This window comes from Scardinius erythrophthalmus, assembly GCF_964197995.2.
Source record: "Scardinius erythrophthalmus genome assembly, chromosome: 20".
Lineage (NCBI taxonomy): Eukaryota > Metazoa > Chordata > Actinopteri > Cypriniformes > Leuciscidae > Scardinius > Scardinius erythrophthalmus.
Window position 1 is genome coordinate 9410625 of NC_138240.1, and position 19765 is coordinate 9430389.

Here is a 19765-nt window from a genome sequence, read left to right on the forward strand (position 1 = left end):
CTGTTCAATTTCTCATTAATGCAATTATCTAATCAACCAATCACATGGCAGTTGCTTCAATGCATTTAGGGGTGTGGTCCTGGTCAAGACAATCTCCTGAACCCCAAACTGAATGTCAGAATGGGAAACAAAGGTGATTTAAGCAATTTTGAACGTGGCATGGTTGTTGGTGCCAGACGGGCCGGTCTGAGTATTTCACAATCTGCTCAGTTACTGGGATTTTCACGCACAACCATTTCTAGGGTTTACAAAGAATGGTGTGAAAAGGGAAAAACATCCAGTATGTTGCAGTCCTGTGGGCGAAAATGCCTTGTTGATGCTAGAGGTCAGAGGAGAATGGGCCGACTGATTAAAGCTGATAGAAGAGCAACTTTGACTGAAATAACCACTCGTTACAACCGAGGTATGCAGCAAAGCATTTGTGAAACCACAACACGCACAACCTTGAGGCGGATGGGCTACAACAGCAGAAGACCCCACCGGGTACCACTCATCTCCACTACAAATAGGAAAAAGAGGCTACAATTTGCACGAGCTCACCAAAATTGGACAGTTGAAGACTGCAAAAATGTTGCCTGGTCTGATGAGTCTCGATTTCTGTTGAGACATTCAGATGGTAGAGTCAGAATTTGGCGTAAACAGAATGAGAACATGGATCCATCATGCCTTGTTACCACTGTGCAGGCTGGTGGTGGTGGTGGTGTAATGGTGTGGGGGATGTTTTCTTGGCACACTTTAGGCCCCTTAGTGCCAATTGGGCATCGTTTAAATGCCACGGCCTACCTGAGCATTGTTTCTGACCATGTCCATCCCTTTATGACCACCATGTACCCATCCTCTGATGGCTACTTCCAGCAGGATAATGCACCATGTCACAAAGCTCGAATCATTTCAAATTGGTTTCTTGAACATGACAATGAGTTCACTGTACTAAAATGGCCCCCACAGTCACCAGATCTCAACCCAATAGAGCATCTTTGGGATGTGGTGGAACGGGAGCTTCGTGCCCTGGATGTGCATCCCACAAATCTCCATCAACTGCAAGATGCTATCCTATCAATATGGGCCAACATTTCTAAAGAATGCTTTCAGCACCTTGTTGAATCAATAGCACGTAGAATTAAGGCAGTTCTGAAGGCGAAAGGGGGTCAAACACAGTATTAGTATGGTGTTCCTAATAATCCTTTAGGTGAGTGTATTTGAATAATTAAAATTGTGGGGTAACACAGCGCTGTTTTACTTGATGTCTTGGATTTGAGTGTGTTGAGAGTTGTGTTAACGTTACTCTGCGTTCGCTCAGTGGCTGGTATCAGCACACTGCAGTAAGCTAGATTGGTATTAGAATATCATGTTAATAAAAGCTGAATGACTTGTGTTGCTAAATGGCATGCAATTCATTTTTAAATATATTGTATGGTGGAGAAAATGCTGTATTACTGTTATTACAAATAAAGCTCTTTCTGATTATGCGGTTAGCCACTTCACAAAACAGTGTTGTCTGATTTACTTTTTGGGCACAAACATATTATTCACGGACGCGGTAAATCAAGAAAACAAGAGATTCAAACAATAAGGCTAACTGTGTTGAGCTATATAGCAATGATTAGTTTTCTGTCTATAAAGGTATCCAAGCAGTTGCTCACCTGTCTACTAAAACAAATAATATATAAAAGCGTCTTTGTTGACAAGGGTAACGCAGATATAACGTCATTGACAGGCGACGCAACGACACAGGATGTTTCACTGGTTAAAAAATAGGTGCATTTCTCTGGATTTAAACATTGTTGGAAACATTTGGGATAATCTAAGTACACAAGTCAACAAAATATATTACACTGTTTTAGTGGTTTTTGGATATTTTAATCCAAAAATCTTACATATTGTGCCTTTAAAGACTAGTAAGTTTGAGTTAATGCTGCAACATTTAAAAACTCTGTTAAAGATTACATAAAACAGTTTTATGTAACTATACAAATGATACATATTTCCTTTAATCTACTTAAAGGAATAGTTCAGCCAAACAATGAAAAGTCTGTCATTATTTACTCAGCATATGGTTATTAAGGATAGCTGGGGGAACAAATCTATTTGATTTTAATTTAATATAATTATTTATCTTTTTTCCTCCAAAAATGTTTACTATTGGGTGAACTATTCCTTTTGGTGTTGTTTGGTCAATGTCAACACCAACCATCTATAACTGCACATTCACAAATCCAAAGACTCTATCACTAAATGTACAGTGTCTTAAATATCAGGATTACAGAGCAAAAAATACTTAATATGGAAACATTAGGGGAGAAAAAAAAAAAACAGTGGTAATGTGGTACAGCTACTGACACAGGAGGATGGGAGATATGAAAAGTGTGCCATGATGCAATCCATAAAGCCTCTCAGCTAACATCGGCTCACAAGCCAGCTGACACATGAGACTTCATATAAAAATGTTATGTGTTACTAAAGGGATTTTTATTTTTGCATCTGCTATTATCACTGATTAAATAAGGTTTTAAATAAACAGATCACTCACAAAATGCAAATATAGTTACCAAGGTTGCAACAAACTCACAAAATTCTAAAATGTTGTTTTTCAGAATAAATCCTTATGGGTTTGAAATGGTACAAAAGTGAGTAAATAATGACTAATGAATAATAAACTTGACTTTTTTAGCTAACTGTTTATATACTAAACTACAAGTTTTTTTACATACATTTTGGGTGTGTTTTCTCTTAAACAAGTCTGATGTACTCATGTGTGAAAGCCTGGATTGCTCATATAGCCCATCATGCAGAACATGCAGGTATTTCCCACAGATGTGGACAACCATGGATGGAGAGATGAAATCACAACTATTAGCTGGTAAGCATATCAACACAGAGAACACCATAACATATGTCTCTCTTGATGTCTCTTCATTTGTAATGAATTTATTTAAAATATCAGAGAAATGCCACCATAAAGCTTAATTTATTTGATGCATCATCTGATAAGGAAAGCTCACAGTGGGGAAATCTGAGAAGACAAACTCTTTAATTTCTAAATTTAAAAAATAATAAAACAGAAAGGAGCCAACAAATACCGTCGGCATCCTAGCTGATTATTTTATTTAGCATATTGTCTGTACATAAACAAAACAGACTGTATCTCTTCTAAAAAAAAAAAAAAAAAAAAGATGGTGCAGAGAATCGTGGGATGTAGATGGAACCAGGAAGTGTTCAACCAATGAATGAGAAGGAACAGCCCGATAAGACAGGTAGACAGTGATTAGTTTGTGCAATGCAAGGTAAGGCAAGGCAAATCAGTGGACCAAGATATGGCAGGGCAATGAACGTGCAAGATGGAATCAAGCCTCAACCAATGGTGGAGAACATGATAAAAGAACACAAGGGGTAAATTGAAAACAGCCAAGAGCAAGCAGCCCCGCCTCTCCATCCACAGCCAGTGAGAACTTACGCATGATGTTAGGAATATTGTGATGTCATAAATACGTAGATTTCAACATTTAAATACATTCATTTTGTAAATTAGTTAGGATTTTTAATAGAAGCATAAGCCTGGATTCAGTTTGACTATTAGAGTAGATAAATAAAGCCCATCTATATTTACAAAAAACATTACATAAAAATGACAAGGCTTTGTGGCTTTTCACAAACAGATGGTAAAGCAGAGTCATCGAAATACTGGATTATGAGCATTTCTTTCCAGGAAAACCAAATGAAAAGGGCTGTGAGGGGTCGAGAGGTCAAGGCTGCTGCATGGCGGAGGTGAAATGTCAGGGTTCACTACTGGGGATCAGGACGGGGAGGAGCTCACTTTATCAAAGCTGGCGAATCGGTTGGGGTCACATGGGGCTTGGTGGGGCGAGGAAGGGGCGAAGGGGTCTGGTACCGAGTCTTTAGCGGGAAGGGAGGAGAACTCTCCAGAACCCTGCGCCTTGAACAGACCGCGCCTCTGAAATGACTCAGACGACTCCGATCGGTGGATGTTGGACCGCTTACCTTTAAGGATGCACACACACAAACAACACAGCACTCAGAAACGGGTGACAGAGTTGGCTTAAGAGAAAATGGTCTGAGGTTCATTCTGATGAAACACACGGAACAGGAACCAGCTCACCTGGGGGTGGAGGTGGAGGTCTGGTTGGTGTTCCGGTTTTGGGCGGTAATGCGGGAGGTACATCTGACTGAGTGTCCTCCGTAAATAAATTCTTGTTTGTGCTTGAGTCAAATGGATCGCTGCCATTAGACTGAAAGGCAAGAGGGAACTACGTCAGCTGCAACCCACATTCAACTTGATTTAAATCATGTGGGTGAACTCATTGATAATAAAGCTGAAATACTGGGCTTCTGTTTAAGAAAACAATCCTTACCTTCGCTAAACTGCTAAAGTCTGCAAAACCTTCTCCAAAAGTCTCATTGCCAAATACTGCAGCAAAGGGATCTGAAACAAGTCAAAAATATAAAACAGATATTTTGGATACTTTCTGATAGGATGTATGTGATGTAAATCATTTGGATATACATTGGTTACAGTACATCAGTTTTTTTTTTTAAAGAAAGCTCTCTCAAATAATGGTTAAAACTATATAGTGAACCCGGAGAGCTGGCACATTACTATAATATTTAAAGGTTCAAATTAATAACAGAACCCAAACTATTCAATTTAACTTATTTTTTATTTTTTACACATAAATCAACATTCAAATAAAAACTGAGTTGTATGCAAACATTAAAATTGCACATTAGGCAGTTTTTATATCAAATTTCTAATGACATTATTATGTTTCTACTTGAAATATAAACATTTAAATGATAGATGTCCAAAAAATTGCTTTCATGACATTTATTCAAACATATATTTAAATAATGAACACATCACTAACAGGTTAAGTAAAAATATAATAAATGAATATGTAATATAGTGCATATATATATATATATATATATATATATATATATATATATATATATATATATATATATATATATATATATATATATATATATATATATATATATATATGATCCTGAAAATTCAGCTTTGCATCACCGAAATAAATGATAATTTAAAGTATAATAAATTGAAAACCAATTATTTTAAATTGTAATAATATATCACAATATTACATTTATTTCTGTATTTTTGATCAAATAAATGCAGGCTTGATGAGCAGAAGAAACTTCTTTCAAAAACATTAAAAATAGTAATGTGTCCAAACTTTTGGCCTGTACTATATATATATATATATATATATATATATATATATATATATATATATATATATATATATATATATATATATATATATATATATATATATATCAAAATGTTCCTCTCTAGAGCTATTCTATCTCTAGAGCTTCCCTGAGGTAAACATTATGTGACATTGTTTACAAGCTGTTTTTATTGACATTTTTCTGTGGTTGAATTATTGATTAAGCAATTACATGAGAAATGATACAGTTTTTCGGTTTCTTTCAAAATACCTTCTGATGTACCATGTTTATTTTGTGCTAAACCTGTAACTTACAGTATAGGCAAAGAGGCTACAGCAATCTGTAATGCCACATTAAAGAGCTCAAAACGACATTTGTTGTCTAAATTTGATAAAAATGTGTAAGCTGAGACTTTGTTTCATATCAAAAGTAATGAAGCACAAAATGTATTTTGTTATAGCATGGCAGGCGTGCTACAAGTGTTTAGTGAAATTTTGTTCGTGCATTAACAGAAAACAGACTAAAAAAGATCAATCTTGGGATTTAAGAATTGATATCAGTTTATCAACATGAAGATTAAAATCAAGAAAACAATAGCCAACCCAGCCCTATAGTAAAGCTTGATCTACCTGGGTCTGAGTTAGAGACCACCGTAGTTCCTCCTGGCGCAAAGGGATCATTGGCTGCTGCTGGTCCATCTCTCTGAAAGGAAAAAGAGCAAGAAAACAAAGTTTAAAGGTGAACTAAGTAACTTTTTTTACCTTAACTGAACAGCTTCGGAGTCATTGGAATGGTTATATTACTTATTTCGGGTTGAATGGTGGTCGTTTCGCACCCCCCTGGTGCCCGTGAGCGGAAAATACGCACTTGCAACTTTGAGCCGGCGGGCCGCCGGCCGCCGCGTCAGGAAGTCTCGCGTGATATCAGGTCTCGCGATGCAAACAATTGCTTTACGGCCAAAATAAATCTGCTAAAATTCTGTCATTATTGCGCTCCCTCACGCTGTCCGAACCCGAATGAAGAAGACGTTTTAAAGAATGTTCCATCTGCTTTGATGTCGTTGATCTATAGCCTCTGGTGTCTGAGAATCACCAACGAGTTTTTACAACAGTGTTGTCAAATATCTATTCCGAAGCTGTGGGGGGAGCTCTAGAGAGAAACCTGCGAGCAAAAAGCGAGAATACAGCGAAGAAATCCCAAAGCTACTGAGTGGTGCTTTAACATCAAATAAGTCAGTTCTTCAACTCATGCTAATAGCTTAATTTAGGGTTTGTACCAACAAAAATTAGGTACAAAATCATTCAAAATGCACCAAGCAGATTTTACAAATCAAGTGTGACAGAAGCTGCAAAGAGTGCAAGTAACTGAACACATTGTAAGGCCAAATCACATTGCACCAACGGACACACTGAAACCAACGCGGACAATCACCAGTTTACAGTATGTCATTTCTCTGACATTCCATGACCTGACAAACGTTAATTAACCATGTTCAATCGACGAAAAGAAGTGCCGACCAACGCTGACAGAGGACACTGATTTGACAAAACCGGACAAACTGTATGTTGCTGCTATTGGTCAGCATTGGTGCAGTGTGAATTGGTCTTTAATGAGATTTTAAAGAGAGTTTAGCTTTACAGCACTCACTACAGGAATATCAGATCCTCCAAACGGATCGTGTCCTGTGCCAGTCGAGCTGAAGGGATCAGAGTCTGCCAGGGCATCCATTTTGGAACCAAACAGATCTGAGTCTTGGATGTTACCACTACCAGAAGCAAATGGGTCTGGAGTGACTGCATTGGTGGTCCTGGATGTGAACGGATCAGGCTCTTTTGGGCCTGTGGTAGAGCTGAATGGGTCAGATGAGCTGAAAGGATCTCCTGATGGGAAACCAGCTGAAGACTGCTTGAAGAAGTTGTCTGCCGCAAATGGGTCTGTGCCTTTAAAAGGGTCCCCGCCGAAAGGATCTGGATAACAAAATAACATTTTATGAGTCAAATTGGACTTGTGAATTGATATTTTGCAAACACACTCTAAGATGGTGAGAAAGTACTCACCTGAAATGTCAACTTTTGAGAAAGGGTCTTCAGGGAATGGATCACCTGCAAAAAGGAGTTTTATATAGGTTTACTAATTAATCGGTTAACTGATGCTTTTATTCAAATCTATAGCTGCACAATTAATCACAATAAAACTGAAATTGTGAAGGCTTGGTGTGATTAAAAATCAGAGAGAAGAGTGGTACTGTGTTCTTTAACATGTGAGCAGCTCATGATCTGGTGTTTGATCTGTGGCTGTTTGATCTTGTAATAAATGCTGCTCCACATGAACTCATCTCTGTATGTGCTCAGAGTTCAGGTCGCTTATAATGTGCATTTGGGAACACATAATGTACCAAGCATCTTCCCAAACTTGTAATGAGTAGCACTGGCGAAAAGGTACTGCCAAAAGGGCTCACTAGGTTTCCACCAAAATAAAAGCTGGAAAGTTTAATGGATTAAAATAAAGAAATTAAGACAGCCATAAATATTAGGATTGTAATTTTAAATTTGTACTGTAAAATAATAATTTTATGATATAATTTTTCATTTCACAGTGAAATTACAATAGTAGTATTTCTTTAACACATTTAATATTAATTATTTTTTATTTAATATATTTAAAAATATATATTTCTATAATAATAATACTTATTTAATCATATTAGGGCTGACTTCTAATAGTCGAGGATTCGACGATTCGATTCGGAGAGGTCTGATTCGACTATGAACCTCATAGTCGAATACATGGGCGTCAGTTTGGTTTGAAATGTGCTGGGGACAGAGACGCATTCACATTTTCAGAAGGGCTGGGTACCATTTTTATTTTATTTTTTCGCTTTCGCGCAGGTCATGTTTTGAAAGACGATGTCCTGTAGCTTACTAATGTAAATAAATAAAAATGTATTCAAAAATCTGCTTCACATTTTCAGCAGGGCTGCGGAGCGGCTGTGAGTTGACTCCACACGGTTCTCATGTGCGTTAAAAAGCTTTACGTGGTTTAATGTACCTAAACAATGATTACCAAATTCCCCTCTCATGTTGCTCCTCATAACCACTTAAAATGGTAAAAAAAAAATCAAACCCAGAGTCCAATTATTATGGACGTTAACTGATATTAAGCGTTTCTGCTTCACATTTTCAGCAGGGCTGCGGAGCGGCTGTGAGTTGACTCCACACGGTTCTCATGTGCGTTAAAAAGCTTTACATTGTTTAATGTACCTAAACAACGATTACCAAATTTCCCTCTCATATTGCTCCTCATAACCACTGAAAATGGTCAAAAAATCAAACCCAGAGTCCAATTATTATGGACGTTATCTGATATTAAGCGTTTCTGCTTCACATTTTCAGCAGGGCTGCGGAGCGGCTGTGAGTTGACTCCACGCGGTTCTCATGGGCGTGAAAAAGCTTTACGTGGTTTAATGTACCTAAACAACCATCACCAAATTTCTCTCTCATATTGCTCCTCATGTTTATGAAATGTTATGATATATGTGTGATATATATGTGTTTTTTAGCTCTTTTGTTTGAAATGGAAAAAATAAAAAAAAAGGTTCGACTATCAGTCGACTACGGCAAAATCTAACGAATCAGATTCGACTATGAAAATCCTTAGTCGAAAACAGCCCTAAATCATATTATTTAATCATATTATTTAACCCTCTGGGCTTCTTCGCCCGAAAACGGGCGAAAACTTGAACGTTTCGAATTGTTTAATTTTTTTGCTTCATCGGATGGGGGTGAAACTTGGTGACTTTTCTTTTATTACCTATATGAACACACAAAAAAATCAAGGAGATGATTCTGATATGTTAAAGGGTCGTAAAAAAAAAAGTCACACTTAGCTTCCTCCCGCCCGAAAACGGGCGACATAGGAAATGAATGGGAAATACGAAAAAATAGGAAAACTCAGAGAAACTTTTGGTGGTACAAGCTACAGATCAGCCACTGTGCTGAAAAAAAGTGTACAGCAATGAAGGGGTGACACTCTAAAACATCAAGAGTGCAAAAAAGACACCCCCCCCCACACACACACACACCCACACACACAAACACACACACACACACAGAGAAATGAACTGGTAAGACTGAAACAGCAAATTTTGCCCCAAACTATATAAAAATGATATAATCATAATAACTCCAAAACTATAGCAAGGAGAGTCAAAAGGTAGGTATCGTTTGAAAGAACTCTTTTTAAATTTTTTGAAAATATAAATTACATTACATTTGGACATTGTCCCGCCAAGAAACGGTGGATAAAAGACAATATATATATATATATTATTTTTATTATGATTTTGCATATCTTTCATATTTGTCATGGAATAACTCAGGAAGGAAATAAGGTAGGAGGAAAATTCTTTTTTAGTTAAGTCCCCCTACATGTTAGCTGCATCTGGATAAAAAGTAATAATTTTTGGATAAAGGAATCAAAAATTACAGCATTTGTAAAAGAGATAGCCTTTTTGTACAGTCTTTCACACCCCCTCATGGGCAATTTTTTCTCCATGAAGAATATATTGTCATAAAAGCAATAGATTATGTTAATTTTGGGCTCATTTTAATTGTAATAATATGCTGTAAAAAATGAAGTGCCATTTTCAATTATCTGAGAATGTTTCATGAGCTGTATGATGTTTTTGACACATTGCAGTACATTATTTTATAGATTATGAAAAAAAGAGAAATTCTATGTATCAGCAAATAACTCAGCAATACTTAAGAGTTTTTCAAAGTGGATACATCATTCACTGTAAAGTTCAGACTCTAAGCTTTCAAATGACATCAACTTTGTGTTTATCAAGGCAAGATTTTTGAAAAATATGGTAATAAATATTTTCGCAGCTAGGTGGCGCCTGCTGGCGGTACACTTGGTTTTAGAGGGATTACTCAGCACTCGTAAGGAATTAATACATTTAATTAGATGCATTAAAAAGCTGAGATTCTAAGCTTTAAAATGATATATAATTTGTGTTGTTCCATTCAGTGGTTGATTAGTAATAAATTGTTTTCTTTCCGAATGGGAATAAATCAAATAAATAAAAAAAAAAGCTATAGGCCGCCTATGGGCGGTTATAGGACATGACACAAATTAATAAATTTTGAAGCCACTAGGTGGCGCTCTTCTCACTTGAAATATTTATTTATTTTAGGCCTGCACTCTAATTTGATGTGAAATGTTGCATTTATTGAAAAAAAAAAATAAAATAAATAAAATAAAAATATATATATTAATTCTAATGGAAAAAATAGCTCATAAAAATTACATAATGCAAAGTATCATAAAAAATTCTAAAAATTCTATATAATAATCAGAAAACATTATAGAACAAAACAATATTTGATTGGTTATCCTAGGACAAAGTTAAGTACAATTTTAAGGCTTTGCCCGTTTTCGGGCGGGAGGAAGCTAAGTGTGACCCAATTATGAAGAAGCCCAGAGGGTTAATACATATTTTTTATTCATATTTTATTTGTAAGTGTTGAAATAGTTGGTATTATTAACTATTATTATTGTTAATAACATATTTGGATATATAATCATTTTATATATATAAATATTTTCGGGCCAAATTGTGCAGCCCTATCAACAAACAAACATACATAGCATTGCATTTTAAAACACAAATCACAATTTTTGTAAAGATAAAAACAACAAACAAAAACAAATCATGCAGCCCTAGGACAATCCCTGTTTTTATTGAATTTTTTGATGATTTTACTTTGTGTGCACATCTTACCGTCAGTAAAAGGGTCAGACTCGAAAAAGTCAATACCAGGACCACTGGGTGGCACTGTAACTGGCTGGGCAGCTTCCTTCTTCTCTGGCTCCACAGTCTCTGCCTACACATCACAAATCCATTGGAATAAACTTTTATTTGAATTTATTTATTATTACAGTGAAATCATAGAGATGCATATTCACAATCACAAAAAAAACATGTTCTGTTCTAAATGTTAATGAAGAGTAATGGAAATGGTCAACAATTATGATATGTCATAATCATTCAACCTTTGGGGTGCTGGAGGCAGGCTGCTCATCTGCCGTTTCCTTCTCTTCTTCTTTCTCTACCTCTGGCTCTGGGTTAGCTTGCGTTGTGCTTTCCTGAAACCAGAGTGGCATAAAAAGAAAGACATGCATGAAAACCTATTTGTAAATGTAATGTGAAAGTGACATTATAAAAAAAGCAATAACAGGAAGTGGTTTCTGACCGTGTTCACTTGAGGCCAGGCCACAGCAGTGGATACGGCTGTGGAGAGCCCACTGCTATAAAGGTCACAGCTATAGAAGTCAGGTTGAGGCTCTTGCTCCTCTGGGCTGGTGGACGGCTCCTCTGCCTCGGACCCGAGCTGCTCCTCCACGACTCTGAGCTCCAGCGGCTCATCAAAGGACGACTGCTCCTCTTCTTGCTGGACTTTGTCCTCTTTGGGTTTCTCTGCCAGCTGTGCTGTAGGTTGAGGCCACAGTAGTTGCTCCGGCTGCTCAAGAGAAGCCACTGCTCCATTAACAAGCACGGGCTCCTCTAGGATTTTCCAGGTAAGCCGTGCAGTCACTTCTCTTTCCTCCGTTTTAAGCTCGGCCAATCGCTCCTGCTCCTACAGTAAACATCAACAGTGTGTGAATAAGAGATAATCAATGGAAATAAAGAACAAAATAAAAAGACCAAACTTTACAAAATATGTAAACAAAAGAGAGTGAAAGAGCAGAAAATGTTTATCGAGAGAAAGCAGAAAACTTTCAGCTAAAAAAAAAAAAAGGATGATGCTCACGATTTCTTCTTTTAAAAATGTCACTGCATTTGCAATGAAAAAAACATAAATATTTATAAAACAGATACTTCCAGTTCTAAAACATGCTTGGATGAGCCATGTTTGAAGCCACTGCAAAAACTGTTTAATAAAAATAACAAAATAAAATTATTTATTAACATATAAGTCTTAGTCAGAATTATTGGCATCCTTAGTAATTATGAACAAAGAAACCTATGAAAATAAATCTGCATTGTTAATCCTTTTTACCTTTTATTAAAAAAAATAAAAATAAAAATCTAGCCTTTCATTGAAGTAAAATGACTGAAAATGAGGGGGAAAACTCCTTATGAAATTAATCTTTTTCTCTAATACACATTGGCCACAATTAATAGCACCCTTTTATTAAATACATTTTGTAACCTCCTTTTTCCAAGATAACAGCTCTGAGTCTTCTCCAATAATGCCTGATGAGTTTGGAGAACACTTGACAAACATCAGAGACCATTCCTCCAAACAGAACCTCTCCAGATCCTTCAAATTCCAAAGTCCATATTGATACACTCTCCACTTCAGTTTTCTGTAGGGTTCAGGACAGAGGACTGGAATGGCCATGGAAGAATCTTAATACACAGTGACCCATTGTTGTTTTGACTGAGGTTTTACATATTGTGATGGATAATTAAGGGAATTTGGCCTTATGTTCCTAGTCACCCTGGTGTGCTAAAAAATTATAATTATAATGGGGAATATACTTCAGAGATATTTTACTCATGAGAATTTCTAAGGGTACCAATAATTGTGGTCAATGTGTATTAGAAATTTTTGTTCTAATAATTCTAGTGCATTATAAAAAAAGATTTCCCCGCACATTTATTAGTTTTACTTTAATGAAAGGTTAGATTGTGTTTTTTAATGGAAGATCAAAAGGATAAACAATGCAGATTTAAGTTCAGTACCAGTAAATGCAGATATAAGTAAAGGTAACAAAGAAACAGATAAAAAGCTAACTAACCTGAGCAATCTGTGTGTGGGATTCTTTAACAGCATCCTCTAGGGGGCAGAGCTGAGCACGGGCAGATTGAACTTTATCTCCCAGATGACGAGTCTCCTCCTGCAGATGGAGCAGTTCTTCTCGGGCCCTGGTCAACTCCTCCTCATAGTCACCGATTCTTTGCTCCTGCTCGGAGTGCTCCGTCTGCAATGACTGGATCTGGACATATACACACACACACACAGGACAGAGGACAGAGAGCAGAAGAAAAGATCTGAGATCAGTTTACTCGAGGCTTTTAAATGAATGCATTGAGAATGCATCTATATCCATTTAAATGTAATTGAGTAAGGTGTGACTTCTGCTGGACTGTCTCTCCATCTCTCTTCATTTCCCCGGTCACATACATTACAAACATATGAAAACATCATGCAAAATAGCGAGTGGGATTAGGATTAGTGTGCGCAAGATCCATTCAAAATAGTATTCAAAGATGCCCAGATGATGTAATATTTTCAGTGGATTTTTGAAATGTGCATGAGCGCATACTTTTTGGGCTGATATTACCCACAATATACACATTTTATGCACAGGCTTTATTTCTCTCTCATACCAGTTGGCTCTCCTGGCTGCATTGTTGCTGTATGAGCCTGAGCTGGTCCTCTAGAGATCGTTTCTGCTCATCCAGCCTCTCCAGCTTCTCCTGCACTTCCTGTCGCTCCGCCTGCAGGTGGCTCAGTTCCTCCGACCCCTTCTGAACCTCCTCCTGTAGGTCCTGACAGAAAGAGAGAGAGGTCTTTATTGGTCTAATAATAAAAAGCTAATCAACACTAACACCAGGGCAAAGAGCTCATGCAGCTCTTAAAGATAAAGCACTAGGGCGCAAGAAGATACAGAGATAGTGTGTAAACCAATTATATCTCACCAGCCAGAAAAGCCAAAGTAAACAGAAAGCAACATTGTGTTAGCAAAAGTAACATGATAGCATCACTCTCATCACAGAAACGAAAAAGAACATTATACAAAAAATAAATAAAAAATTCTGATCCTTGTAAAAACTGAAAGGGAAAGTTGGGAACAGAAAGCATAAACAATGAAAACTGTAATGTTAGCCTCACGTAGCCAGACTTTTGACCATCAACTATGGCCATGTCCAAAATGGTTCACAAAGGCCAATTCATGGCCTTCACTTTCGCGTGTCCATGAAATGAACAAAACCACAGTACATCCCATTGGACAGTTTATGATTTGTTTTCGCAGCCACCAAGTGGCCTTATGCTAAACTTACAATAATGCAGACTTCCAATCTGAATATTACCCAACAGCCCATGCGGAAAAGTGTAGACACGTAGGAGGACTATGAGCCCTGAGGGAAACAGGGCCATAATGTCTGGACCACACTGCAGCTTATTCTGGCCAAGAACTGCCCACTTAAACAGGAAGAAATCATCAGAACAATATGTTAAGCAACTAACCAATTTGTTTTGTTTTCTTGCTGTTTAGAGGTGGGTTTATCTGAAATAGTTTATACCATAATAATAGACCAGTTTGGGACAAAACAATTTGTATGAATTGTATGAATGAATGAGGCATATATGATTGTAGAGCAGTCAGCAAATAGCAGACATATCTCAGAAACTAAAGTTGAATATACAAATAATTTACAAAATGAGTAAATTTGCTTAGCAAATAATAATATTATTATTTAATAGAATAAGTAAATTTGTATACATATATTTAAACATTTAGAGCGGGTAGAGCCATAGCCTGGCTAACGTCAGACCTCTTCTCATTGAGACGTGGTCTGGGAACCACATGTTCATTTTCTCGTATTTGAGGCGTGGTTTACGAATGCCCAGAGCCGTTTATTGGGCGCAACGAATGTCTATCAAATGCGTCTGGTCCATGGTGTCCAGGCTGCCTAGCAGCGTGAATAAAATCGCGCTGCGCGCAAGGCAGCATGGGGAAACCCAGGCTAGGTAGAGCCAGGCAATTAAATTGAAACTGCTGTGCTGATTTTTATCAAATCGTGCTACTTTTGTGTGCGATATGGTCAATAAACAGCTGGCAGGTAAACCTGAGGCAGAATATTCTATAATGAATACTCTAGAACACTACAATGGAACACTACAGTATATCTGACTGTAGCAAAGCAAAGGTTAAATACTGAGGACAAAGGTGCAAGGCACATAAAGATGTAAAAGAAAAGAAAAGAAAAGAAAAGAAAAGAAAAGAAAAGAAAAGAAAAGAAAAGAAAAGAAAAGAAAAGAAAAGAAAAGAAAAGAAAAGAAAAGAAAAGAAAAGAAAAGAAAAGAAAAGAAAAGAAAAGAAAAGAAAAGAAAAGAAAAGAAAAAAGAAAAGAAAAGAAAAGAAAGTCATTTCCACCGTCATTCACCTTCAGGTGCTATGAGAAACACTGGGCAGCTGTGAATAAGTGTGTCCTAAAAATAACAGGTCTACAGCAGTAGAACCAAGTAACAGCACAGGGTAAAGACGGAAGCCTTCACAAGTCTAATGCACAAATGTCTCCTCATCCAATCAGAGGCAGCGCTGGGAGCTGACAGCCCCCGAAATAGAATACATATTCATCATCCCAGGGTTTAAACACAGCAGAGGCACACACTGAAACTCACATTCTTATTTAATTATTCAGCGCCTGGAGCAGCCAACCAGCACCATGTGCTTCAAGGCTAATCTATTAAGACCCTAAACAAATATTGATTACATTCAGAATTTGTGAGAGGCCCTTGCTTGCTCTGATAGTTTACACTATTGATTTTTAATTATTTTAATGTTGCACCTTTGCATAAGTGAGATTGTTAATCTGTACTTCTTTTCTATGTATAGGCGTTCTTTTATTTAATGCATATCAATTGAACTGCCCTCTGCCTCTGAAGTAATTCAAGAGCCAGATCCATTTTAATTGCTATTTATACAGGTAAGAGATCACAGGTGTCAGGCATAATTTCAGATCCAAAAACGAAACAAAAACAGCAGGATAAGTGGCCTTGTTTGATGACAGGAAAGGAGAACCGGGGACCAGCTGTGATTTCAATATGCCATCTAGTATCCATATGCACACACATATCAGGCTGCTTTCTCTTCCTGTATTCTTCACGCACACACACACAATTGTTTTTCCAGCTCATTAGGCATCCATCTGTCAATGCATTTTAACGCTAGTGCTGGAACGCTTCATTCACTTAATGAATGATCACATATTATAAGACTAAGCTGAACACATCTGAATCTGTACCTGGCATCTAAGTCAGCAGCTTATTTTCTGATACATACAGGAAATTGAATTATCACACACCGTGGGGGGGGGAGAGGGAGAGGGAGAGGGAGAGGGAGAGAGAGAGAGAGAGAGAGAGAGAGAGAGAGAGAGAGAGAGAGAGAGAGAGAGAGAGAGAGAGAGAGAGAGAGAGAGAGAGAGAGAGAGAGAGAGAGAGAGAGAGAGAGAGAGAGAGGAGAGGGAGAGGGAGAGGGAGAGGGAGAGGGAGAGAGAGAGAGAGAGAGAGAGAGAGAGAGAGAGAGAGAGAGAGAGAGAGAGAGAGAGAGAGAGAGAGAGAGAGAGAGAGAGAGAGAGAGAGAGAGAGGGAGAGGGAGAGGGAGAGGGAGGGAGAGGGAGAGAGAGAGAGAGAGAGAGAGAGAGAGAGAGAGAGAGAGAGAGAGAGAGAGAGAGAGAGAGAGAGAGGCAGCCTAGATCTCGATGGAAATGAACAACAAATTTATGAGTCAGGAAGCCAGTGCAGATATATAGACCTTGAACTTCTCTCAACTCCGCTGACAGACAGCGAGAAGAGAACTGATCCACGACGAGCAGAGAGGACAGACAGATGATAGGGAGGATAAAACAGACAGACAGAGAGCTTTTGAAAAACAGCTGGCTCCTGTTCTCCTTTTTCTGACCCTTTATTGATCAAATAAGTGGGCAGTAAAATCTAGACAACATGATTTATGAAACAATCAATACAGCAACAACTAATAATAAAACACAGAAATAACTTTAAAGCAGCCAGCTGCTTTCAAATAACTAATATAAAATGATTTAAAAAAAAATATATATATAGACATAAATTTTATGCAGTCAGATGTCTTTAAACAACTGATATAAAAATGATTCAAAATAAAATAAAAATACTGAAAACTTGAATAAAAAGATTCAAAAATTAATTAAAACAATTATTTCATAATAATTATTAAATAAATATCTAAATGTCTCTGTCAGATCAGCATCAGTCAAATAAAAACACCACATTTGAAAATCACTCCTGGAAAATCATACCTGGACTTCACTGTTCCTCTGTCGTATAGTTTCCTCCCTCTCTTTGATGTCCTGTTCCACCGTGCTCTTCTCCCTGAAAGACCAGCAAAGACATGAGTATTTAATGACAGTGGCGACGGCGGGCACAGACAGCCAGCCGGCTGGAACAGCATGGGCAGCATCTCCCTCCAGCACCATCTCTGCATCTGCTGCCTGAGCTTGTATGTGTGAGAAGAGGCTGTACGTGAGTCAGTGTGTCAGAGCTGCACATGAGCAGATGCTTTTCTGAACGCCAGGAAGAGTGGGAGGAAGGAAGCATGGAGGGAGATCGATGGGGGATGTGGGGTTGGAATACATTAAAGGTGTTTTCACTCATTCCACTGTCTGTATCTTTAGGTCATGCAGGTTGAATTTAGCAAACAATTCTATAACCCCACTTCCTACAAATGTGAGCGGTGCTTGGTAGTGATATATTAATATAATAATATATTAATTGTCTGATGTCCGGCCATTTTGACATATATATATACACATATATACACATATATATATATATATATATATATATATATATATATATATATATATATATATATATATATATATATTCTGTAATTTCGAGATGACAACATGTGAGTGACTTTCTACTCTGAGAAATTATGCATATCTATGGCAACACTATCAACACCTAAATGAATCTGCAGCAGTCAGATGGAACAAGTAGGAGCTCTTAGAAAATTCCCAGTTTACAAGTTGTAATTATGAGCTCTACAAGACCGTGAACACTTTCTACAAGTTGAAATCTCAATTACGGTTAATACGACATGGTGTGAATGATGATAATCAAAAATATTAAATCAGTTTTGCTGCCTAATATTTTAAGTTATAATAATAATAATAATAATAATATAATTAAATTTCCATAATGCAAATAAGTCTGATGGTTTAGTAAGTAATAGCACACCTCTCTCTAACAAACACAAACCCCTGACCCTAACTATAAGCAAGAGTAATAGTAATGCTTGCCAGCACCACTAATTGTTACTCAGGTGAGGACACTTTAAAACCAAGAGTACTCCTTACATGGAGGGTCAACCTGGGATTAAATGTACAGTAGGCAGTTTACATGCACTCATTTTTCTGAATTAGAATGAATCCAATCCAATTTCAGATTTGGAAAGTTCTGTTTATGTCAACCATAAAACGCCATCCAATTCACATTTACATGTAGGCCTACAGTGCATTAGTTCACAGTCGAAAGCCACCGCAATAATGGTCACAGGAGCTTCTGTGACCAGAATTGCAGTTTTTGCCATATAAAAAGAAAGCTGACAAAAATGTCAGAAGACCTATTTAGCAAATATGTGACCCTGGATCACAAAACCAGTCACAAGTCGCACGGGTATAGTTGCGGCAATACATTGTATGGGTCAAAATGATCGATTTTTCTTTTATGCCAAAAATCATTTGGATATTAAGTAAAGATCATATTCCATGAAGATATTTTGTAAATTTCCTACCGTAAATATATAAAACATTTATTTTTGTGAGTGAATGCAGCACAATTGCGAACATAAATTAACAACTTCAAAGGCGATTTTCTCAAAGTTCCGTTTTTTTTTTTTGGCACCCTCAGATTCCAGATGTTCAAATAGTTGTATCTCTGACAAATATTGTCCTATCCTAACAAACCATACATCAATGGAAAGCTTATTTATTCAGCTTTCATATGATATATGAATCTGTAAATGTTGACATGAGAACTAAATATGTACTCAGAACCAGCAGCGTAAAAAAATATAATTAATATACAATATACATGCAATAATTAAAACCTAGTTCAATAGACTAAAATTTAAAAATAACCTGAAGAGGAAAACCTATGTAATAAATAACTAAGCAGCAAGTTTTTTTAAAAGCAATCCCTAAGGCAGGGCATTCATGATTCTCACAGCCTCTGGAAAGAAGCTGCATTTCAGTCTTTTAGTTCTGGCTTTAACGGTTCTTAGCCTTCTGCCTGAGGGGAGGGGATCGAAGAGTTTGTTTGCCGGGTGGGAGGAATCCTTCATAATACAGGATGCTCTGCTTCTGCACCTGCTGGTGTAAATGCCCTCAACAGAGGGTAGGCTGCTCAAAGTTATTTTTTGGGCCGGTTTGACCACCCTCTGCAATTTCTTCTTGTCAGCAGCAGCAGCAGAACAGTTTCCGTACCAGGCAATGATGGACAAGGTGAGTGTACTCTCCACCACACACCGGTAAAAAGCTAACAGAACTGGTTTTGGTTTTGTGGTCCAGGGTCACATATTTAAAAGATGAGACGTAAATAGACACGCATAGTTTAAGATGTAAAATGTATGTAATCATATGCATCACGGCACTGCGCATATGCACAAGGTATTTTTTTAATCTGATTGAAAAAATAGATTTCATTTTTTCCTTTTGTCTGTTGATTAATTATTTCAGGTCTACACCGCCACATTTGGACGGAGCTCA

At 37.3% G+C, this 19765-nt stretch overlaps 1 protein-coding gene across 1 annotated transcript in view; it reads right to left on the reverse strand.

Moving 5' to 3' along the window:
• The window catches only part of eps15 (epidermal growth factor receptor pathway substrate 15), a 35321-nt gene that overhangs the window by 3096 nt on the left and 12460 nt on the right, over positions 1-19765 (reverse strand). The window contains exons 13-24 of the mRNA XM_081349060.1: positions 17294-17366; positions 13619-13780; positions 13027-13224; positions 11475-11858; positions 11275-11367; positions 11003-11105; positions 7275-7319; positions 6865-7184; positions 5847-5919; positions 4371-4441; positions 4118-4247; positions 3815-3999 (exon numbers count right to left, since the gene is read on the reverse strand). Coding sequence (XP_081205186.1) covers positions 3815-3999; positions 4118-4247; positions 4371-4441; positions 5847-5919; positions 6865-7184; positions 7275-7319; positions 11003-11105; positions 11275-11367; positions 11475-11858; positions 13027-13224; positions 13619-13780; positions 17294-17366 — 1837 coding nt within the window. The remainder of the gene's footprint in view (positions 1-3814; positions 4000-4117; positions 4248-4370; positions 4442-5846; positions 5920-6864; positions 7185-7274; positions 7320-11002; positions 11106-11274; positions 11368-11474; positions 11859-13026; positions 13225-13618; positions 13781-17293; positions 17367-19765) is intronic.